Source organism: Cuculus canorus, chromosome 3 (assembly GCF_017976375.1).
Source record: "Cuculus canorus isolate bCucCan1 chromosome 3, bCucCan1.pri, whole genome shotgun sequence".
Classification (NCBI taxonomy): domain Eukaryota; kingdom Metazoa; phylum Chordata; class Aves; order Cuculiformes; family Cuculidae; genus Cuculus; species Cuculus canorus.
In genome coordinates, this window is record NC_071403.1 from 89,603,766 (window position 1) to 89,628,806 (window position 25,041).

Here is a 25,041-nt window from a genome sequence, read left to right on the forward strand (position 1 = left end):
AAGACAGTTTCTTGCTGTTTACTTTGGTAAATATTTTTCTAGTGTGAAGGCAGATCTAAATGACAACAGTTCAGAAGCTCATAATCAGAACATTCTAAAATGGGGGAAATATTATTGTCTCAGATTGCAATACATTTGTATTGCCAAGACGTTTCAAATGCTGGAAGAGCTGCTCTCTGGAAAAGCAGTGTGAAGTGTTGTGATAAAGGTGTTGATAAGTTTCACAACTTCTGTGAACTTGCATCATATTTTACTTATGCGCGTGTGTGTTCTGCTCTGGAGTAAGACGGCTCTCTGAGTTGCTTTTTTTTTTCACAGAGTAACTGTTTTTACAGAGTTTTAATAATACTCTTTGAGAGGCAAGATATGTTGAAAAATAGTTTTTGTTTTACTCATTAAGGTGACAATTCAAATGTCTGTACTAGCTATTGTGCATAGATAAAACCCCTTAAAACAAATGCTTAGAGCACGTGTTTGCATTGCTACACTGCTGTTCAAGGGCTGTGTAGTTACAGACACTTCACTCTGGCTGCTTAATTTTTACTACAAGACATGCATGTAATAACTGACATTGTGAGAAAATCGAACAGCTTCTACTCAGTGGTTTGTGTGTGTGTAGATCATCCCTTTTTGTCAGATGGAACATTCAATGTAATGAATGCACAAATGTTAGTTATTAGCTAGATTGAATTAGTTACTGCGATCATCTGTTGATGTTCAAAGTGGGTCACCAAGACTCAGAATACTTTTGCAATGAATTCTACTGTTGATTTTCATATTTCTGCTCATGCTGCTCTTTGGCTTCTACTTTGGAGAGCAAAACACTTAAAGCCTTTTTGCTCATAGACTCATTAATTCTAACAGAAGTTATAGGTTTGTTTTACATTACAGTAGCATGTATATTACATGACAATCATCTGAATCCCTCCCAGCTCCTGAAAAAAGGATTTTCATTTTAAATCAAGCATGACTACTGTAAAACAGGGTAGAATTTTTAGATCAGATCACCTTCACTACCTTATCACCAAAATAATTAACTGGTGAAGCCAAACTTTGGTCTTTGGGAAATGCAAATTCTTTTACTTTTTGTTGTTAAATAGCACCATATGAAGGATATTTAGAGGAAAAATGATCATGGATCAGAATAAGTATAGATTAATTTAAGCTGTATTTAATAGGAGGGTGTATGAAAATGGGTTGAGGGGAAGTGTATTAGAAAAAAATTGATGGAAGAAGTGAGGAAGGAAGGTTTGTGTAAGGTGGAACCAGGACTTTCTTCAATTTAGAGGCTAAAATCTTGACTGACTTGAAGTCAAATTTGGAAGGAGGGCTTCTGAAATAGCTGTGCGAGTAACCACTTCAAGAAGGATATTGCTAATAACTAGGGTATAGTGAAAAAATAATCACGTGTTTAAAAAGTGATATTTAGAGATTAAATGATGTGGGAAAGAAACCAGAGTTCTTCAAAATAGGGCTGAATGAGACTTGACAAAGTAATCTGGTTTGAAGAAGAGAGGAATGAAAGAAAAATATGCTGTTCAGTGAGTAAATGCAGTAGTTTGGCATGAAAGTTGAATTCGTATTTTAATACAGCTGACGACTTTGACTGTGTTCAGAAGCAAATGTAAATAAACCATATTGAAGTGGAAGCAGAATGGTTCCAGATTCAGTGAACCTGATGATAGTGACCTCTCCTTGAATTGTGGTGGAATTTGTATGTGGAAAGCCATGTTCAAAGTGGGACTAGAACCTGACTGTAGATAGGCATGTAGAGAGGTGGAAATGTTTTACGGACTATTGTAGTACTACGTAGTACTCTATACTACTTGTTGTTGTACTATGTTGTTGTACTCATATAGAGTACAACATGAGAATGCTCATTAGATCTTCCTATACAAGGAAGCAACTGTAGCTAGAGTAATTTCTGCTTTAAGTGTTTGCTTATTACACTGAGTGGTCTTAGGTTACTTAAGAGTTCACTTGTTTGGAGTAGCTTGAATAAGGCCTGTAACTTTGCCTTATTGTGGAAGCGTTGGAAATAAGGACAAGATTGTCAAGAGGTGTATTTATATTTGGAATGTTATGTAGTACAGACTTGTTAAGAGATTTCAGGAATTCATGAAGCAATCTTATGTGATTTGTTCAGAAGAGAATATGCAAGAAGCAAAGCTTATTGCACAAAAGGCTGAATATCTTGTCTTGTTGACTAACTGCAGGTAATTTTACTAGGATGTTTTTCACTTTTTACTGTTCCAGAAATAATTATTGAAAATGGTAAAATGCCAAACAAATTAATTTAGCCCATTTTTTTCTCTATTTAGGGGATTTCTTAAACTTGTTAATTTAGTTACACCTCTTCCTAATATTTCCTCATTTTTAAGGTGACTTTTGTGTATAATTGATATCAAATCTGAAAATGTGAAGTGTGTGTATTGTAAAATATATGTATGTGCATGATATAAGGAAGTTCCACGAATATCAGAACAGTTTACTGAGCTGCTGTGGTAAAGTGCCAGGATAGGAAACTTAAATATTTAAGTCTCTGAAGTAGACAAAATTGTTAGATCTTTCATACAGTTCAGGATATATGTATTGCTTTCTAAACAAAAGTAAGATGGAGCAGAATAAATACAGCACAACACTAAGCATTTAGCAGTGCTTTTATTTTAGAAAACAAGGTATTTCAAGAATAACTTGAGAAAATTGAGGCCTTGCTCTGTCTTTGTTCTTGCTGCTTTTTGTGAAGACTAGAAGATAGCTTTGTGCTAGGTATGTTGTACCTTTTCAGAATGTTAGAATTACTGACATGATGGACACTTAGGTGGTTTTGCAGTTCCATGTGAAAATGTTAATAGACTTTGTTTTCGTTACTTGAAACTACCTCAATCTTTTTTATTCTAAATTTCTGATGGTTTTAGAAAATGCTAGTAGTCTTTAGGAATAATCTTTGTCATAGTCGTAAGTCTGTGAGGTTTAGTAAGTGTCACCTAGCATCATTCCTTGGGAATGAAATCATTTGAGTAGGATATTCTCTGCTTTTGAGGTATTCACTGGGCTGATTGGAGATGCTTTTTTTAAAACCACATTTTACTTTTTCTGCCTCACTCTAGTGGGAGTACTGATTCTGATTCCATCTGCTGGTGCTTTAGAAAAGAGACGTAAGAGGGGCAGATTAGGGTTATTTAAGTATTGAATATAAGATGTTTGGAGCAACCTTCCACTTTGCGCAGTGTCTCTGTTGAAGTAACATGCTCAGATTTCTGTTTTGTTTCATTATACCTCTGATTGTTTCCTAGGGTGTTTTTGTTTTCTTAATAGTAGAACTGTGAGAAGTTTAGGAAGAGGTACAAATTGTTAAAGACTGAAAACTTGGTTTGCTTGATCTATAAGAGAAGATAGTGAGTGGTCTCGTTTTTCTTGGATCTTTGTTTACCAAATAATTGAGTTCTGTGGGTTTTGTTTTGGTCTTGCTTATTCTGTCTGTAGTTGAGAATTGTAGTGTTTTGTTTCTCTCTCACAGTCAGATTCAGCGAGTTACTTTGCTAATCATGACAATCTAAAATAGCTTAGTAAAATGCTATTTTAAATATTCGGGCATTTGTTTTCTAGTACAGGTCCGTGATAAAAATACATGGTTTATTTAAACCTCTTAAACACTGAGCATTAGAACTATTAGTATTTAAGATGTTTATTTAGAAGCTACAGAAGGATGGGCTGGCTGAAACATTAAGTGTGAAACTATCGCATGATACTATTTTTGGGAAGAACAGACCAATAAAATGAGGTGCCAAGGCAGTAATTGTCATAAGGTATTTAGGATATAGCTGCAATTCAGTGGGACCTTCTCAAAGAAATTTTATTTCTTCTAGAGCCATAGAATGACTTAGTCAAGGTAGGAGTTCTTGGACCTCTTCTGATCTTGTCCTCTGCTTGGAAGGAGCTATCACCTAAGTTAGGTTGGGTTGCTTGGGACATTGTCCACCTGAATTTTGAAGCCTCCAAGGATGGAGTCACCACAGCTTCTCTGGGAAACCTGTTCCAGTGTTTAACTGCTTTCTTGGTGCAACTTTTTCTTATGTAGTTGAAAGCTTTTTTCATGTAACTTTCTACCATTGCTTGTCATCATTCTGTTTAGTGCTTTTAAGAAGATTCTGACTCTATATTCTCTGTAATGACATATTGAGTAGTTGTGCATGACAGTTACATCCCTGCCTTAGCTTAAAACAGAACACACAGAGCTGTCTCAGCCTCTCCTCATGCAGCTTTTTCTTTAGCCCTTTTAATAGCTTTCTTTGGCTCCAGTGTGTCTTCCTTCTTCTGGGGAGCCCAAAACTTGGCACAATATGCTAGATACGGTCTGAGTAGAGCGGAATATTTGCCTTGTACAGAAAGGTGGTTATTTTGTCCCAAGTGCAAGTTCTTGTTCTTGTCTTCAAATTTCTTGGGGTTTGTGTCAGCCAGTTTCTCAGTTTGTCTCAATTTAGGGAAAGTCATCTGCATACCTATTATTTTCCTAACACTTTACAAGGACATTAAACAGTATCAGAACTCCTGCAAAATTCACTAAAAACAGTTTACCAGTTAGTCATCAAACTGCTCACTGCAACCCTTTGAGCATCTGGTTCCCTGAACCAGTGGTTCTTGGACCACTGGAAGATGGTCAGGACACTTGCCTTTTTCCATCTGTCAAGAACTTGTCTTGATTACCTTGTAAAGATGTTAGAGTGGCCTCACAATGTTACCACCTAGCTACTCCACCATTCTTGGGTGCATGCCATTCAATTCAATAGATTCTGTGTCCAGTTTATCTAACTGGAGCCCCTAATTTAATCTTCTACCACAGGTAGTACTCCAGTACTCCTGCAGACCTGGGAATTCTCAGAACAAATCTCACCAGCAGAGACTGAGGCAAACACATAGTCTTTCCTGAGTCCTTTGGTGCTAGATAACCTGTCCTATTTCTGCAGTGGATTCACATTTGCCTTCATTAATTCTTGTAAATGTCGAATTGGTGTTTAAAAATGAATGCTCAGTTAACAAACATGGCTTTTACTTTAATATTTTTTTGATTTAAATTAAGTTTTAGAAAGACACTTCATACAAGAATTCTTCTTGCAAGGAACTGTGAACTGCATATTCATATATTAACGCTGGGGCTATAATATCTCGGTCAAAGATCAACCACGTTCCCTTTACACAGCTCTCTGCATCAAAAGCAACCATTATATTAAATAGGTAATGTAAAAATGCTGCTCCCTTGCTATTCCAGGAGGAGTTGGGCATTCTTATCTGAAAGTAAAATGAGTTACATGATCTGCAGTAATGGAAATGTAAGGATGGATTATGTTGCTGTGTGTTTGGGAACTCAGATTGCCTGGGGAATCTGGACTTTGAAAGCTGTGATTTGTACCATGTGTCGAAAGCTTAAGAATAACATAATAAGGTCACTTTTTGTTAAAATATGTATAGAAGATAGGAAATGTATGTTAAGTGTTTCTTCACAGGAAATCATCAACTGTCAGTCTAGTTGCTGAAGATGATGATTTTCATGCCCACTTAAAAAGGCTTTCCACAGTACGACTGGGCTCAGATTCATTGAATTGTAAGGAAAACAACAAGCCATCAAAGCCAGGCTATTCATACTAGGAAGGTATCTGTCTGTCTTTTCGCCCTGGTCTTCGCAACCTTTAAGTTCAAAGATTTGAACTTTTAAATGTGTCATAATTGTTCCTATTCAGTAAAGGTATTGATTTTATGGCTGTTACCGCTGTTCAATTACCAGGGTCCCTTACTGCTCATAAATTGGTTCATTCTAGATCGTGCTGTAGAGCTGTTTTTTCCATTAGCTGTGTCTAAAGGTGGACAAATCAAGAAACTGATTTCTGATAAAAATCTTTCTTGAGATGGGTAAAACGTCGTAGTAGGAATCTTCTGCTCCTGTTTTGCTCTTGACTAAAATAGCTATCCAGGCAGTATGAACCTTGCTGTGGCAAAATCTTTGGCTTGCAGTGCCTCTGTATCAAATATTCATTGAGGAAATGTAATCTATTTAAATTACTGCATAGATTTTGCATAACCTTTTAGTATAAGTAAAGGAATAAATGCCCTTGAGAAATGTGTTTTGAAGAATCGGTGGAAAAATGGATTTGATTGTAACAATGCAGTATTTTCAAGAAAAAAATGTCTGGATAAATTACCAAAAATGCCATGTCTAAGAGAACACTCTGTGTAAGAGGATAAAAGAAAACAAGAACACAGATGAATACATGGAAGAAGTGTGAACCAAATTATCTTATTTCATGGTTCTATTGAATTTCAATGTAAGACATCTTATACTGGTAAAATAAATAATGGCTAGAAATGTGTGGTGTGTGTTCCTCTCAGTGCAAGCACATTGCAATGAAATAGCCACTGTATAGTTCTGATTTGTTTTCAAAACATCTCTTAGAAACATCTGTTGAAAAAAATAAACCAATTTTGCGATTCTTTATAGGCTGTAAAATCTAGAAAATTCTAGAAGAAACTGGCAAATTATTGTTTTTGTCGCTTGCAGGCCACTTCTTATCTCACAGCTAAATAATGAAGACTTGTATTAAATTAAAACTTTCTTTTGGTGGAAGGTGCTAGTTGAGCAAAGAAAGTTTAGTGTCAATAAACAATGTAACAACTGAAACTCTGGAGCTGAAGGTTGCAGAATTCTGTGCTGAAAGCAAAGCACCTTTCCTTCGCCAGTTATTAACCCCAGTGTTTAGAATCAGTTTCCCCTGCTCCTCAGCAGTAGTAGCTTTATTTGTACTTGGGACTTTCCCATGCAGGATTTCCCTCTGGTTTCTGATGTTGCAGCTAATCTGTATTCTGAGTAATTCCTGAGAAGAAAAAGTGGAGAGATGAATGAATCTGTTATCAATCAAAAGTTTTCTAGGCACAGGCAAGTAGTAAGTCACTAGGAGGAGAGCTGTTAGTGAAGCAGTCTGGAACTACTCCCTCCACATTTCTTTGAACAGCTGCTCTTGTTTGAGTCTGATCTGCTAGAAGAAATCAACAGCCACTCTTGTTCTTAGGAGGAGTTGTAGTGTCAGAAGAAGAATCTGCATGAAAATCAATGAAATAAATAAGCTGGTCTCAGTTTAATCTTATTCTGAAACTTCAACAGCAACCAAAGTCTGTGCTAGTTGAAGTGTTGTATTGCGCAAGGTGCATTTTGAAGCTGGACAGAAGTACTATAGCATGGCATAGTTCCTTCATCTATACCAAGCACATAATGTTCTCCTGCAGCAGCATATTCGGCTACATTTTAGTAATGAAGAAAAAGTTGAGGTTCTTGCCTTTCAATTTAGGATGAGTTACAGAGAAAATTAACCCTTATGGAGCGCAAATCTGTTCTGTTTTTTTTCATGATGGTTTGTTCGTGGCATGGATGTTAATCCAGTTGGCAGGAGGAAATTGTGCTTGCTAAATTCAACTTCCTCTGGCATTTGCTTTTGGCTAAATCTCCAAATCAATGCAGTAGAGTACGAGTTAAAAACTTAAGTGTCCCAAAGCTGTTCCCATCAACCCACTTGCCTCTCCTCCCAATCCAAACTGTTCCTCCATTTCCATAAATAAATATTAATCTGTGTAGTTGAGTGCAGTCTGGTTCTCAGCAGACAATAATGTGAGGAGCACATCTGAAGGCATTGGAAATATTTTTACGTTATCTTTAAGGTGTTAGCAAGTAGGCAAACTATTGAGCTAAACTAAACAAGCACCTTAGAATACATGGTGACTAGGAATTATCTGTTTATGTTAATCATAGAATGATTTGGGTTGGAAGGGACCTTCCAACCTCCCTGCTATGTGCAGGGACACCTCCCCCTAGATCAGGTTGGTCAAAGTCTCATCCAGCCTGGCCTTGAACACCTCCAGGGATGGGGCATCCAGACTTCTCTGGGCAACCTGTGCCAGTACCTCACCACCCCCACATGAAAAGATTTCTTCCTAATCTCATATAAATCTCCCCTCTCGCAGTTTAAAAGCATTACCCCTCATGTAATCACTGCACTCCCTGATAAAGAGCTTCTCCCCAGCTTTCCTGTAGGTCGCCTTTAGTAGAAATTAGTGGTAAAGTACACAGTATGTTGCAAGTTCTTTTGTTGGTGGTTGGTTCGTTTTGTTGGTTTGTTGGGTTTTTTTTTTTTTATAGTGAAGTGGAGAACACACATTTTCACTGTGATGTACCAGTCTGGGATCACAAATAAGCAGGGAAAACAGTCTTGAGAACCACCGCTACAAAGATGTAAAAGTTGATACCTGGACAAGCATTCAGCTGCTCTTTACTCTGTATTTTAAGGTTTTATTATTGGAAATGTTTGGAGTTTCTTTATAGCTTTGCGCCACGTGGTTTGAAAAGCCTAAACAGGCATTTGGTGAATCAATGCCTCTTTTTGTTCCTTTCTGCCTCACAAAGGCTGCTATTTAAGAACATGTTGTTATGGTTCTGTAAATTGAGAACTGAGCAAAAAAAACCAAACCCCTGAATCACCAGAAGATGTAGTGGGATATGATTTTTCATAAAACCTCATTGTTATGTCACTGACAAAACCACTGAAGTCTGGGAATCAGAGCAGTTGCAGCTTTTCTGTGCTCTTGTTCGTATATTTAAATGATCTTTCCCATGGCTGCAATCATGCTGTTTTCCATATGAGTCTGATCATTAAGTCTGTATATCCTTTTTAGTTCTTGAGAGAGGAAAGCCAAGCATCCACTTTTTGTCGAGATTAAAAAAAAAAAAAAAGGCTTAGGTCAGCAGACTGTGCATTGGTGTCACTGTGCATTTAGCTTAAGAACTAGGGATGTGGAAGAATGAGCACATTCCATTTGGGCGAGATTGTTGTCTGTTAGGGTTCAGTTTGCTATGATTTTTGAGTTTTCCGTATGATCTCATCACTGGAGGAGGAAAGTATGTTCTCCCATAAGAATAATCTTATGATTCATTACTACTGTGTTTTTTTTTGTGTGAGCCTTTTGAGTGCCAGACCTTCCCCTACTCTTCCCCCCAAATAAAAAACAACCACCCTGTCTCTGGCTTTATATGGTATTGCTGTAGGTGGACTTATCCCGCATAATGGTTGGCTTCAACAGTCAGAGCCTTACATCTTTGTCTAGAGAACTCCTCCTAACATATTTATCCAGCTACTTGTCAAGCTTTACATTTTGGGAAGAGAGCTTGTATATTTTGTTTCCTAAGTTTTGGTAAGCACTGTTTTGCATGAATGTTCCCTTTTATGACTTTTCCCTTTCTGCATATAATTTCACATGCTTAATTTGGTAAGTTTACTTGAGAACAGGCTATTTCTTAGTTTTCTTAGTCAATATTTAGATTGTTTCTTTAGTTCCATAGCCCACTGCACTAGTAAGTTAGCAATTAGTTCTTTGGGCAGCTGTGTGTTTTGGCAGTAGCATTAGCAGCTGGAGATGGGTCCCTTCACTCATTCTGTTGCATCCCTAATGAGCTCTCTTGTTGGGAAGGTGCAGGCTAATCCAAATGTAATGGTTTCTGAAACCATTGCACCAGTACCTCCAAAGAAAATTTGTAGTTAGACAAGCAAACCCAACAGGATGCTTTTGAAGGCCTAATGACAGGGCAAATATATAAAGACCCTCATGTTTTTCTCCTACAACATGTCTGTACCTGATCCGTTTCTCTGCTGAAGTAATCTGGCCATAAAACAATGGGCTTGTGATCAGACCGATGTGGTTCTGGTGCAATGAATGAAGTAATCCACTAGCATGTTCAGTTCCTGCAATCTAAGAGACGTGTGTATTGCAGAAAAACACTGTGGACTGTGAAGACTTCATGTATAAATACTGAGATCATTGAAGATCTGTCTCCTGTTAGAAGGACAGCAGGGAAGTGTAATAAGCTTGAAGAGCAAGAAATATGATAAACGACACTGTTCCAATTCACTTGGCTCCTGCTTCTTTGAACTTAAGTTGAAATTCATAAATAAGAGAGGAATATAAAGGGCAATGGCTCAGGTTTTAGTAATGGTCCATATATTAAACTCGGCATTTTCCTAGGAAAAAGTGGCCCATAGAAAGAAAACTAAACCTTGTTTTTCATTACACCTGTCAAAGGTAGAATCATGAGCTAATAGCATGGATTTTAGATTTGATGTAGCCCGTTGAGATTGGTGCAGTTCAGGTACACACCTTATTTTTAAAAGTGAAAAATTTGATACTTTTAGTGTCTAATTGCTGTAATGTACTATATTCAGCTATTGAACCCTCAAATGGTGATTGAAGAGCAGACTTAAAGATTCTTCTTTGTCAAAGCTCCTGCCTCCTTGCTTTTCTTCAAAGCAAAAGGTAATCACTTTAGAGAGCAGAGATTTTGTTGAGAGGAATTGGATTAATCTCCCCTACTTCTAGTAACATGCAGTTATTGAATCCTGTGAAAAGGCTAGCAGACTGGGGTGGTTTAATTTGTTTCTGATAGCAATAACTTCATTTTTCCAATTTAATGCTACAATCTGATAAACAAAGTGAGGGGTGATGGGAACTGCTGGCACAGGGGAGTATGTCACCTTCAAATTGGCACCTGGGAATGAAAATTATAGACCTGGAACATTAAAACTTTATTTACAGGTTTCGTGTGAAGTGAAAGCAGAAGGCTTATTTATTGTGTAATGATTGTGTAGGTTAACTGGAAATTGTATTTATCATTTTTTTAAGTATGTAAATCATCTTGTATCTTTATATGGTTTAGAATAATCCCCTGCTATTAAGAACATTGTTTTATTCTAAATGGAGCATGAAATATTTGAGATCTAGACTTGTATAATATTTCTAGTTATAAGGCATAGCCTGAGAAGCGGAACTAAAAATAGTTTAATAGTTGTTAAGGAAATGCTAGCAATTCTACTCAAGGTCATCTTATTTGCATTTACGAATTGTGTCACTTGAATACCAAATAGTTCTAAAATGAGAAGGTGTTTCTTCTTATGTTAAATAAAATTATGTAAAGCCAGAGCTTTTTTTGAAACTTAGTCCTATGGAAGGACCATGGCAGGGCAAAGAGTGCAAATGCTCTGAATGGGAATGTCTGAACTTGATCTTTCCTATTAATTAAGTCTTTGGATCACTGTACTATTACTCAATCACACTGTGGTTCTATTGTTGTTGTAATTGGAACTTATTAACTTATAATCATAGTCTCAATTTTTAATAGAATTTAAACGATTTTTTTGTCTGACATATGATTGAGATGCAGTTTTTTGTCAAGGACTCTGCAAACCATGTGGCCCTGTTTCAATGTCAGTGTCTGGGCCTGTCCCCTATGGCTTATCATGCCATTAGCTGATAGAAATTAAAATGTAGCAAAAATGTTTCTGAGGTTCAGAAGTTTTGACATCTTTCTGTAATGCTGTTACGCGTTTTAGAAAAACCACTACTGTTTGTTCTATACTTTGTGAAGAGTACAAAATCTTTCTAGGTTTGAACTTTTAAGATAGTTGTGTGCCAAATACTCTAAAAATAAGGTTCTTGCCTTGTCCTCTTCTCACATGAGGGAACCTTCTTATTTATCTGTGGTGTATTTTTAGTGGTACTGTGAAATGCCTGAAACTTGTAACTAATATTATCTTCTTTGTATCTTATCTTCTTGGATCAGCTGTGGTTCTTTCAGTCCAAATTGTAAACTATAAGATCAACTATGCGTAGAAAAGAAGCACTGTATATGTGTCTGTTATAGTTTTGCTGTCCCTATTTTCAACTAATTTCTGACTAGGAAAAGGATGATCTAATTTAAGGTGGTTGTCCCATTCTGATCTAGTTGTGAAATAGGTGATGAGACTAGAAGATGTGCTTTTTTAAAATTAAGAATTTATTTCCTCATCTGAACTTGAATCTCTCGCGTGCCTAAGAGTCATGAGCTCAGTAGTCTCGCTTCTCTAGCCTCGAAAAGCATCCCAGTGTGGAGTGCATTTCCAGTTGTTGGAGTGCCATGGGAAGTGTGATAGAAATTGGTACTCTGTTTTCTCAAAGAAGTCAGTATTTGAAGTGAACAAAACAGCTGGGTATACTGCTGAATTTGTGCTGGGAGATGGAAATAAGATACTGGAGAATTCAGCATGATATTTGTCTTTTAAAAACAAACAAACAAACAAAAGCAAGCAATCAAAAACCCAACAGAATTACCCAAACAACAAACACAGCACACTCATCCCCCGCCCCACAAACCAACCAACCAATAAAAAACCCACAGAAACCCCCAAAAAGAGTAGAGGGGATTAATCCTCTTCCTCCTTCATAAAATATGAAAAAAAATATTTCACTACTTTCCTTCTTTAATTTATGAAGAATGTATGTGTCTTCAGCCTTTTCAGTTTTCCAAATGCCAGGCCACATTCCTTATAAGCCAGGCATCATGTGCTTTCTATAATGTTGGATGCGCTGGAGTGGTATGTTCAGAGAATTCGACTTACTGATAAGAAATCATTCCTTTCTATTTTTATTTCCCGTCTGCATCTGGACATTTCCCATAAAGATGACTTGCATAGTATCACCCTCTCCCAATGAATAGTGTGGTTATGGTATGTTTTGCTTTCTTATGTTTCTAATGCCATCATATTAGAACATCATAGAATGTTAGAACATTTCCTGATATTGGAACATTCATGACATGCTGCCTTTTTAGCTCTAGGCTGTACCTTAGCTACCAGGTGATGACTGCCATGACCTGGATTAGCTACCAATGAAATTGTACTTTTAAACAATAGACCCTTTTCTCGGAGAGAAAATATTACATCTGGGTGTCTGCTGTTGTAAAAGATGTCAAATCCAAGAGTATTTCAGTTATGAGAAGGTGATTTTTTTTTTTTTTGTGCTAAACTTCATCCTCTATGTGTGTATTTTCTTCTGTATATGTTAAAAAGAGCAAGGGCCTTCCAGTCTTGTTCCTAGTACAAGTAGTTGCAACAGGAAAATGTAAACTATGTGAAGCTAGTGTGACTCTAGATTCCTTGTTCTCTAGTCTTTGCAGAAAACTTCGTATATGTTTATAGGATGTAATTGAACTTCATGGTTGGTGGTGTGGGGAAAGGGGGAATAAAAAAACTGCAAGGGGAAAAACTGTAAAAGAAGTGAAAGTAAATCTCTTGTTCAATAGTAGTTAGGCCTGTTTGTCTTGACCACAGCTTTTCAGCGTGAACACCTTTAAGCAAAGGTCAAAGTGCTAGCGGTCTTATGTTTAGAAAAAGGGATGCTTCAGCAAGTTGAAAGAAGTATTTCTTCAACATTTTGAGTTTTAAAAAAAAGTTACTGAAAGGATGATGATTTACCTTAAGTAATTTTATGTTCTCTTCTAAAATATTTGTATTTTAACAGTGAACAGAGTATCTGCCAAGCACGAGCTGCTGTAATGGTCTACGATGATGCCAATAAGAAATGGGTACCAGCTGGTGGATCAGCTGGATTCAGCAGAGTTCATATATATCATCACACAGGCAACAACACATTCAGAGTAGTGGGCAGGAAGATTCAAGATCATCAGGTAAGCACATCTCTGAAAACTTAGAATAGGAAGCTTAAGCTGGTATTGATTGTTTTTAACATTAAGAAATAGACAAAATTCAGTAAAATTGTGGGAACTGTAAGTGATACATTTATTTTAAACTGATGTAACAAAATTGTATTGTGGCTTTCCCCCCATAAACTAAGCGCTTTAGATACATCCAAGGCTCATGTCTTTGTGTGCTCTTCACCATTTCTTCATACAGACAGATATAAAGGCTGCTGGTATACGCAGAAGTCATCTGATTCTCTTTAAGGCAAAGTGTCAATTTAAGAGCTTTTGTTCTCTGCTTTCTGCTCCTAGATGTTGTCTATATAGGTACCAACAGTTCTATTGTAGCTTTTTGTAGTTGGATGCATGACTTTGCATTTCCCCAGATCAGTTCATTCAAAAAATAACCCTTCTGACATTTGGTAATGCTGATCATCTACCACTTTGATAGGCCGAGAAGGGAGCAACAAGCATTACATCTTCATTTCTTTGCCAGAAATGTTATTAGATCTTGATTAAATGGAAAACCTAGCGCTTTGTCTTGGAATATGCTCTGCCTTATAGTGCTTGGTGTGAAGTTAAGGATCTAACTTTTTTGTTTGAGGGAAGCTTCTACACCTGTTTCCCTATTTTCCAGCATTTCATAATGTTCTTTTGGTCTGTTCTTGGTCATTTATCACACACCTGAATCATAGACTGATAGTCTCCTGTGTCATTTGTCATTAAATACTTAGTGTAATAATAAATGATCTCTGTGCATTTATCCAAGAACAATCCTGGATTTTTTTCACCCATTATTCAATGGAAAAAGGTGAGAGGATATAGTTATCCAAGTGCAATGGGATCCTCTTCATGGATGGCTTGTAATAAATGGTTGTCCTACTAGCTAGAATTTCTGATCTTTTGTGTGAGCCAAAATGATCTTGCAAAATGATACCTAGTGATACACAGTAGAAGTACAATTAAACTGCTACTGAATGCACAGCGAGCTGAAGGGGCACAGCAGCCACAGTGAGAAGGTGGTGACTTGGTTACAAACATATTTCTAACAAATAATCTGTGAAGTTAATGGAAAACAGAGTTTATGAAATCCGAATGCATATTCACATGGAGTACTCTGCTACTGAAAGTCAGAACTGTTGGTATTACTACACTGGTGTTACAAGACGTAGGTGCATCATTTGAAATGTGAACATATAAGCTACAAAAGTTCATTCAAAATATCTCATTAGTCCCATTGTGTATTATCATCTCTGATTTCATGCAGCATTGGAATTGGAATTGAAATGACTGTGTGCTTCAACATTGTGATCTTGTGGATTCTGGGACTGGAATTAACCCACCTGATTAGAGAATAAAATCTACATGAAGCTGAAACTCATGGTGAAATGGCAATTTTGAATACAAGAAATTTTTTTTTATGATTATAGGTGGTAATAAATTGTGCCATTCCGAAAGGGCTGAAGTACAATCAGGCCACACAGACCTTCCACCAGTGGCGGGATGCTAGGCAGGTGTATGGTCTGAATTTTGGCAGCAAAGAAGATGCCAATGTCTTCGCAAGTGCCATGATGCATGCCTTAGAAGTATTAAATTCACAGGAAGCTGGTAAGAGTCTCTTAACTTTTTATATTTAAGACTGTTCAAATACAGAGATGGAAAAAAATAAAAGTTTTATGTACAAAACGCAGTAAGTCTTGTCTCTTGTCATGATTCAGCCTCTAGCCATTTTAATTATTTGGGTGTTTTGTCTGCTGAACTGCTGCTGCTTAATAGTGACTCGACTGCCATCCATGTAAATGCAATTCTTAAAAAGTAAATAACGTGAAAATCTATCTATTACATACAGAAACTTACTGACTTTGCTTTTGTTTTTTTAAGGAAACAAAACCACCGAGAAAAGTGTATCTCTTTTTCATCGGTGTTTTTCAGGATTTCTAGAAACATCTAGAGACATCCAGTATTCTTAACATGTACTGGTATTTTTCCTTCTCAATGAATGTTAGATATTTCTTTTTTTCCTCTGGACTTTGGAATTCAGGTCATCCTCTAAGGTAATGTTGTTACCATACAGAAGTTTCTAACTTGTAGACCTTGGATCCAGGGGTAACATTGAGATGAGCACATATAATTTATAGACAATGGATCTGACAATTTCTTTTCTTTTAGGCGGAGAACAGATTGACATACAGGGTTTAAACCATTGATGGAAAATTTAGTGGCTTTCACTCTTCAGAGGGTCTCTGCAATATGTTCTAGATAGTCTCTGCAGCAAATTGATCAGTGTAACACTAGGACATGCACAGAGGGAGTTTTTATTCTAAAAGACTTTTGAGACTTTTGTGTGCTTGTAATCAAATGGAATTCTTTTGTCCTCATAAAACTTTAAAGTTTGCCCGTGTAACAAGAGGTAGCACTTCTGTGCCAGTTTTCATTCTCTTGTAGAAACAGACTGTAGGTGACCTTACTAGGGCTGTCTCAACTACAGCAAGTCGCTTTTCATTCTCATAGTTAAAGACTTACTTTTTAAAATTAAACTATTTAGACCAAGAAGGATGATACGTTCTGTAGGGCATATGCTGTTGTGCAGCATATGAGGCCAAAAAATAAAAGGTAACTAGAGCTATGAGGTATCTGTTTGCCAGCTAAAGTAAGCCAGTTCTGTATCCCATTCTCCTACATCCTAGATAGATGGGTTTTTTTGCTCTAAATCCCTCAATCCTACTTTCCCTGGGGATTACTTCATTCCAAACATTTTGTGCGTTCTGACTGTCATCTATCTCCTAACCAGCATTTGGAAACACACAAAGTGTTGGTTTATACTTATTTGAGGTAAAGACTGAAATGGCCTGCTTTATGGTAATTACCACAAGTTTGAGGATTCCAAGTTGTTTCCCATTACTTGCACTTGACGAGGTTGGTACAACTTGTTTCAGACAAGTGGGTTTGTGCTTATACGTGTGTGTATGTATATATATATATAATATATATATATATTTCTGCCAAGTGATAGGTGATAGGACAAGAGGGAATGGCCTCAAGCTGCATCAGGGGAAGTTTAAATTGGATATTTGGAAAAATTTCTTCACAGAAAGGGTTATCAAGCACTGACAGAGGCTGCCCAGGGAGGTGATTGAGTCCCCATCCCTGGAGGTGTTTAAAAAGTGGGTAGATGAAGTACCTGGGGGCTTGATTTAATAGACAGGTACGGTTATAGCTGATAATCTCAAAGGTGTTTTTCAACCTAATGATTATATGATAGTTTGAATTAACACTTAACACTAAAACTGAGCTATTAGAGAGGTTGAAATGATGTAGGCAGGCTTGACAGTGCTCATTTTTTAATTGGTCAGTGCATCTGTTTTCTTCATTTCATAGATTATTGTCATTTGGATATCCAATTACTGGTTCTCTTGCTGCTTTGTGCAAAGTATATCTGGACTAACAACTACCTTATATTCTTCAGTAGTAGAAATTTTATTGAACTAAGATGCCACTTCAGTTTGTAAGGTCTTGGATAAAACCAAAACTTTTAGGGGTTTCTTTAAATGTGATTTTAGTAATACAAAACGTCATTCAAGCAGTAGCCTAGAATCCATGTAATTCCACAGGAGCAAACTGCTCAATGAAAATAACTCTTCTTCCTGTGACATCAGTTCAGTAATTTCTTAAATGTTGAGGAGGGGGACAGCTGAGCTTTGCAACGAGTCTAAAAATCTCCGTACTTTGGAATTCAATCCTCTGCTCATCCCAAATCACCAATTCTTCCAGCTCCTTCTGCCATAGTCTCTTCACTGATATCTGAAGTGGCCGTTTGGTTTGAGTTTGCTTCATTCAGTTTAATACAAATTAATCCCTGATGATTGGGAGGCTGTTTGCTTTCAGGTAGATTTTTGTGTGATACATTAAATGAAAGTTGAGTATGACTGTAATGTCTGTTCTGGTTGCTGGCTAAGTGCTATATTCTGTCTGTTTTGTTAACAACTTTGAGGTATAGGTCTGATAAGGACATGAATTAAGTTGCATAATTGTGTTTGATACTGGTTGAAACCTTTAAGTTTTCTGAATTGTAAGGCAGCCGCTTTATTTCTCTTTCCTTTGATTTGGCTTGATAGTGATAGGTACAAGTCTAAATGCGTTCACTAGCTGTATCACAAACTTGTGAACACCATCAGCGCAAGAGGAGACTAATGTTCTTCTATGACTTCTTTCAACCAAGAAATACTGTGGCTGTTTAAGATAAGGTATCACTTGCCCATTTCACTGGCAGGTAGATGCTCTAGCTTTCAACAAGATGAAATAAAACCGAAGCTTAGCATTACCAGTGTCGCTTCAGCAGTTGTCTGAAGATAAGTAGTTTTGCACTGCTGCTTGTAAAAAAAAAATTGGTAATTATGCATATAAAATTGCTTTGTAAGCCTCTCACCATTTCCAGACAATGTTTAAAGAAAAACATTTGTAATGTATCTGTGTTAAAAAACTGTCAACAACTGTTCCTAAGTTTTATGAGCTGGGAGATTTGTCAGTGTATAACCTACATATTACTTAATTTTTTCTGACCTGTATCAGGATAAGAAGTGAAAAAGATCAAGTATCTTTCTGAACCTACCTCCTTCAGTAATGGAAATAGGATGCTAAGTAGCTTGCAGTTTAGAAACACGCTAATTGGATTCCTTGCTCAAAGTTTAATATATTTCTTCTCTCTATAGTTGATATAATTTCCTAGAAGTGCAGCTAGAAATGGATCCTTGGTGTTAATAGTTTTGGGTTGTTTTTTTTAATTTATTTTTCCTAGCATTTCTGACATAGCTGAATCTTTGCTTAGACAGATGGCTAGCACTGAGGCTCTAATATTAGCTCTTCATTTTAGGAAATGTGTTGGTAGTCTGACAATATTCCTTCAGAGATCTGTACCTGAAGGGGACAGTTTGTCTCTAATAATTCATATAAATTTATTTTGTTTCTTAGTATATATAAAGACAGCATATAGAATCTCCAAGTAAAGTAAAATAAAGGAAGTCTACATAGATAACTCCCCTTTTACTCTAGAATTGCTTACAATTAAAGTTTGGGTTTTGCAGTGTCTTTTTCTGCTGTTGTTTTCTGATTTCTTTTATTAACTTAGGTATTTTAAGTTGTACTTTATGCATAAAAGGAAAGCAGATTTAATGTTAGCTGGGCATACTCTTCAGAAATTCATAAAGCTGTAGATGACAAGCTTTGTGCAAGAGTTCGCAGAAATTTAAATTACTTCTGAGGAATATTAAAGATTACTTTGTGGATAACAATTTGCTTTGCAAGGCAGCTGTTACTTACGGTCATAAAAAAATAAAATCGTATAGTCTTCTTCTCTTCAATATACCTGGAGAATGTCATTGATCTTTGCTTGCAGTTGGCATCATCACCTGTTCTGGTGCTGCCATAATTGGAGATTGTTTAATTTAGGATCTCCCTCTAGTGGATCTGTAGAAGCAGAGAAGACACTAGGTGCCTGCACCGCTGTGATGCAGTGATGGGCTTTTTTTCATTCTAAAGAGTTCAGAATGCAGAATGAAAGTGCTTGAGAGCAAAGGCTTTTTTTCTTCTAAAAAAAAAAAGAGTATAGGTTTGTCTTGAAGGACTCTGAACCAATGACTGCCTTGTCAGTGGAAGAGTCTGAAATGCACAGTCTATTTTTTTCCACTCTTCCCGATTTGCAGTGCTGATCACGTGATTGTCCTAATTTCTCTTTTTAAATCAATGTAGAAGTCAGCGTTTTCACTCCATTCCAGTTTAAATGACTGCATTAACAAGTAGCTACTCAATCAGACCCTGTTTTCCTGCTGGCTACATAGAGCAGGTTGTAGACCACCTGCAAATCCAGAAGAGAAAAACAACAGTGCAGAACTGTACTTTCTTCGGAATATCCTGCAGATGGTATTGATTTATTTAACTTTCAATACTTGCCTTTTTTAATTTGTGGTATTGTAGTTTCAGTAAGCAACTGTGATATTCTACTGCTGAAGCTTTGTCTCTGTCTCCCCTGCATAAAAGGATGGCAGAGGGAAACTGCATTCTTTTATGCCAGTCCCAGCAAGCCAGTGCTGAGCCAAGCCCGGCCCCCAGGTTATAATCACTGTTTCCAGATCTCTGCAAGGCTTAGCTTCACTCTACTTACAATTAAATGTATTTTAATGAGTATTTTTGTTATTCTTGACCCATTTTATTACCTTCGTAAAAGTGCTTGTGAAGTGAATGGAAAGCATTTACTTTCAGTCTAGAAAATGCAGAAGAGTTAGGCTGTGCTAAAATAAACTGATTAGTAAATTAATTCAACTGAAGGTATGCAAAATGGTAGCCGTGTGTGAGGAAGTAGATATTTGAAGTGGAGAGAAGCTGGAAGAAAATTCACCCCAGTAGAAGTACTAGAGAATAGTTTTGTCACTTGTTAATGCACTCATTTTTGATAGTCTTGCTTATAAATTCATAATACAAGCCTAGGTCTAGAGTGGTGCCGTTTAGTCCCACTGGAGGCTCATTAGCAGGTCTGTCCAGACTTTGTTCTGTAATGTCCTAGAGCAGGACCGGGTCGGAGTGGGAGGTGAAAGAGCTAGGGAGAAGAGAAAGAAGTTACTTTATAGTAATACCTTTTTTTTTTTTACTGCTTCCTGAGGTAGATCTCTGAAAAAGCCTGCTTCCAGTTCATTCAGGAAATATTTAAGCGTTTAGCAAACACTTCTAAAAGTTCTTAAATTTTATAACAGAAATACATCTTTTCGCTGTGATTTTGAACTCTCACTTGGGGTATGTTCTTTGCTTAGTAGGTGTACTCAAACCATCTTTTTCTAAAGATTATAATTAGTTAGTACACTAATTTGCTGTCTGCTTTCAATCTATTCTTCCTTGGAAAAGTCAGTCATACTTTGATTTGAATATGAGTGTATAATTGGAAAGTTGCTTATTTTTGGCACTAACATGCTGTGATATGAAGGAGTGGGAATTCTTAATTACTGAGATTTTTATAGAAACTGTTGCTGGGGGAAAACTTGAGATCTTCCCCTCAAACTAAAATTCTCATGTAATAGTTGACCAACTTTTAGGAAAAGGTACTATATTTTTTTTAAAATATTTTTTTTTTCTTTTAATGCTGTACTGTGAACAGTACAGTAATCACAGACTGGGTTTTTTGTGTGTGTTTTAGCTTTCTTGGACCCTAGGGTGTGCAGGGTTCTGAGGAAGGTTCATGCCATCTGACTACCAGGAGTCCCCGAGAAAGCACTTCACAAATCCTTATGTTACCAGCTCCAGAGCAAGCCTGTCCAGCTAAATGAAGATAGATGTTGTATATCCTGTAGTGTATGTCTTGTTCTTATCTTCAACAGTAGATACTCAGGAGATGAGCGTTAGGGCTATTACCTCATAGGAATATGATGTCTTCAGAATGCTATGTCAACACTGCTAGCAAAGGACAGGGTGACAATAAAAGAAGTGGAGTGGAGAGTTCAGTTTGAAACTTCAAAGCAGACAATGTAATTGTGAAGATTGAAGGAACTGTTGAACCAAAAAGCATGGAATGAGGAGAAACCGTGTGTATCTCCAGCTTGCTAATTATACTTTCACAGGAACTGGAATACTTTCTGTGCAACTGGAACTAATTCAGCTCTTGAACGATGATATGGAGATAATTTTCACCTCCAACTGATTCCTTAAGTAAAGAGTTTCATAAACTACAACTGTGTTTGTGGTTTAAAAAGGTGGTGTTGGGAGTGCTTGTTTGGCTCAAACATCCCCCAGCAGTCTGATGTCATTCTCTGAGATATGCCAGAATAGTTGTGTGTCTGACCACACGGAGGATCAGAACTGGTCCTGATCTAACTGGTGGAAACACTTCATGCAAAGCTTTTTCCGCTGGGATTTTTAATGCATTGGATTTCCAGTCCATCTCTCAGTATACAGTTGCCAGAACTGTCATAGAGGAGGGGTCATGCAAAGGTGAGAATAAGCTGAAAACCAGGAAGCATTTAAACCTGAACGGCTGCTGAACAAATCAGTATGAAATTATATCCTCTGCCTGTCAGAGTGTGCTACAGAGTGCGCTATCTGTGCTTTGTTTAGGAAAAGAAAGATGTTAGGCTTTCCTTAAAACTCAGACTGAATAGACCATTCAGCCTCATTTCTTACTTGGGTTGTACTGGTTTCTGAAGATAAAGTGGTCCTGTACAGGGATCAGACTTTTTTCCCAGGCAGTATCTATGAATATTTCTGTTGGACTCAATGTTTATGAAATATCTTGGAAGTGTTCAGAAACCTCTGAGAGAGCTTGTGATTAGCTAGCTCCTGCTTATTTATTTGTTATGCTATCTGTCCAACTATCCAGACAGTTGTATTTTAGCAATGAAGTGCTTGCTATAATAACTTAATTTGATGGGATAAGACATACTTTTCCACCTGGTATGTACCTTTAACTTGCCAGCATCCGTTAGCATTGTGGTTATTAGGAGCCTTTTTGCAGAGAAATTTGTTGGAGAACAGGCCAGATGACTTGAGAGCTGAGCTTTCCTTTCTTGAAAGCCTTTGATACACTCAGGTTGTATTTCCTTATGGCAAAAATGTCTAGAATAACGATGTTAATTGTTAGTGGGTGATTGCATTTGGCTCTCTTGTATGTATAGCTGTGAATCAAGCACATGGTGTACTGGAGTAGGCTTTCAAGGTTACGCTAGCTTGGCCTGCTGCTGATTGTGTACTGCGGAATTGACAGAGAACATGATTCTGACAGACTGCTCTGGAATGAAGTTCGAGACTATCAGAATGGGTTTTCTGACAGCTAGACTGGTTTGAATAGCCAGTGCAAGTGAAACTGTGGTTTGCTAGCGCCAGTGGAAACCAAAGAAAGAGTTGGAGACACTGGCAGAAGGGTTGTAGAGTGGCAGCCCGAACTCAGTTCCTATAGCGTGGTAATTCCTTGTTTGAAAAGACCGTTCAAATATTCTTCAAGGTTAAGTGGGTGAAAGTTTGTGGTTTTCCTTCTACTGTATTTTCAGTACAAAATAGTTCCAGTTGGTAAATGTCCATAGTATGACCGTTTCTTTTTATTTTTGGTCTTTCTTACTACATTTTAGGTCTGTGTGTTTCATATTGAGCAAGGGAAGATCTGAGAGAAGGGAGTCTATTAGATGTGGCAAGTGGTAGCGGTAAAGAGCACCTTTAAGCAGCAACACAGCTGCTGCCTGATTTGTCTACTTCTAACAGTCCATGAAAGGCTGCAGCGTGGTGCAGACAGCAAACAGCCCAGCTGCTTCTCCAGCTGCTTGCGAGCTGTGGTCATGGCTTAATGAGCATAAAAGCCTACCTACCACCTGTCACACAACGGAGATGACAGAGGAGGACATGTGACCTCAGTAGTTTTAAAGTTTTCCAGATAAGCAATCTGACAGATATATCTGTAATACTTACTTGCAACTTAATTATAATTATCACTGCAGTTAAATCTGTTTCATTAAAAATACTATAGATCTATATCTCTGGATGTTGCTTGGAGATACTCCAAGCGAAAGGGCAGCATCGTGTACTTAGGTATGAGGACCTAATGCTTGCTGGAAAGAGTAAATACAGAAGAAACAAACTCTGTAGTACAGTTTCTGCTTTTATCTTCTAGAACTAAGTTTTTACATTAATTTTTATCTGTAGGATGCAGTAGATGGTATACAGTTTTATAATTTTAAGGATTTGTTGTCTTTGACCACAGTGGAAACAATACTGTGCTCTTTTGAGTAAATTAACCTTTCTGTATATATAGTCTTTAAACATGGCACTTTTTTGCTGAGTCTGAGGCAGATTGCCTGTCCTTGATGTCTACAATATATCACACATGGCCTCTTCATGTTTTTGGATGACTTTCGTAAGTTCAGATGGCAAACAAATTTTCTACTTGATATTTGAGATGGGGGAGATCTCATTACAAGTCCATCACTCTTAGCCTAACTAGTTTGATGGAATCTCAGCAAGAAATTACTGGTTTGCTTTGAGACCTTTTCAGAACCTAATAAGTTTTTATTGTTAAATTTTAATTCTGCTTGCTTATAAATTCCATAATCTTAACTATAGCCATAGTCTAAAGAATTTCCTGGTTTACTGCACACTTTTGCATAAACAATGCATTAATGATCTACTGTACTCTATTCCACACTTCTTCATCCTACACTTCTATTAATTCTTTTCAAATAATTTTGTGCTGTAAATACATTGGTGAGGAAAATGGAAAAGCCTCTTTGTTTTTAGAAGAATACAATTATTTGAAAGATGTATGATTCAGAATTGCCCTTCAGTAAAAGCTGAAGATGAATTTGCATGTCCTCCTCATTTGCATTTCTTGTGCTTAGTAGAATGCAGAATTTGTACGTTCATTATGTGCCTCTGTTCCTCTGGAAACAATACTTGCCTATCCACAAAGGTCTTTAATTCAATTTGACAAGCTAAAATTTGAGTAAATTTTGGTTTGTTCTGTAGAAACATACTTTATCTTCCTTTCCTTCATATGGTGATAAGCTTCTGATGTTTTTTTCTCCTGTTCTCCCCCTCCCCACCCCCCCATTTCCAGTGTTCTATTTAGGTGAGTGTTTTCATTTTTCTGAGCCTTTTCTGTTCCTCTTCTGTTCCTCCTACTTGTTCATTGTTTTACGAAAACCTCAGACTTGAGTGCTTTTCAAAGCTTTTGTCAAGTTCCATCATATATAAAATTTGGTTTGCATTCCTATAAAGCCTTTTCATCTGTGTGAAATAAATCCATTCTGTAAATATGTAAGGTAACATTTGTTGAAGTTTTCATTTGCTGGATTATGTTGTTGAGCTTGTTTGCTTAAAAAGCAGAAGTGAACAGTTCTTATAATGTCACGTGTTGGCTGGCCTTTTTCCTTGACTTTCTGCTTTTTCTGTATAGTAGAAGTTCAAATCATTAATTTGTGGTCTGTCTTTGCCTTTAGGTCCTACATTGCCTCGACAGAATTCACAGCTTCCCTCTCAAGTGCAGAATGGTCCATCACAAGAAGAACTGGAAATCCAGAGAAGGTATGGTATTGTGAGTGAACAGCTGTTCAATTAAAGAACATAGTAACTCTTCACTAATGGTGAGAAATTAAGTGTCAAGGACTTAGAATTACTTTTGCATTAGGGCAGCGTTTATATGTGTGCGGTTTTCAATAGTGCAGCTTTACTGTGTAAAAAACTTTGATTGTCACTAGATCCCATGTTTGTGATCTCCACCCATTCAAATAGTCTAATTGCTTATTGGCCAGTCATGAAAGAGTTGAAGATCAGTCAGGAAGCCTTGGAAGATTTCTCTGCTGTCAATTTCAGTCAGCCTAATTAGTTTTCCAGTGACTGTTGTCTCTTCAGTTTTTGACACACACTTATAAAGAAAGCAGAAAGGAAGGAAGGAAGTATTAACCTTTAGAAACATAGAATTAAGTCATGATGGAAAATGACATTTTTTGTTCCTGAAAGTGGATTTATTAGATAAA

At 37.1% G+C, this 25,041-nt stretch overlaps 1 protein-coding gene across 6 annotated transcripts in view; it reads left to right on the forward strand.

The window, feature by feature from the left end:
* ENAH (ENAH actin regulator) overlaps positions 1-25,041 on the forward strand; it is a 94,571-nt gene that overhangs the window by 34,551 nt on the left and 34,979 nt on the right. For all 6 annotated transcript variants that reach the window (XM_054062072.1, XM_054062073.1, XM_054062075.1 and 3 more), the window contains exons 2-4: positions 13,366-13,531; positions 14,974-15,151; positions 24,505-24,589. In XM_054062072.1, coding sequence (XP_053918047.1) covers positions 13,366-13,531; positions 14,974-15,151; positions 24,505-24,589 — 429 coding nt within the window. The remainder of the gene's footprint in view (positions 1-13,365; positions 13,532-14,973; positions 15,152-24,504; positions 24,590-25,041) is intronic.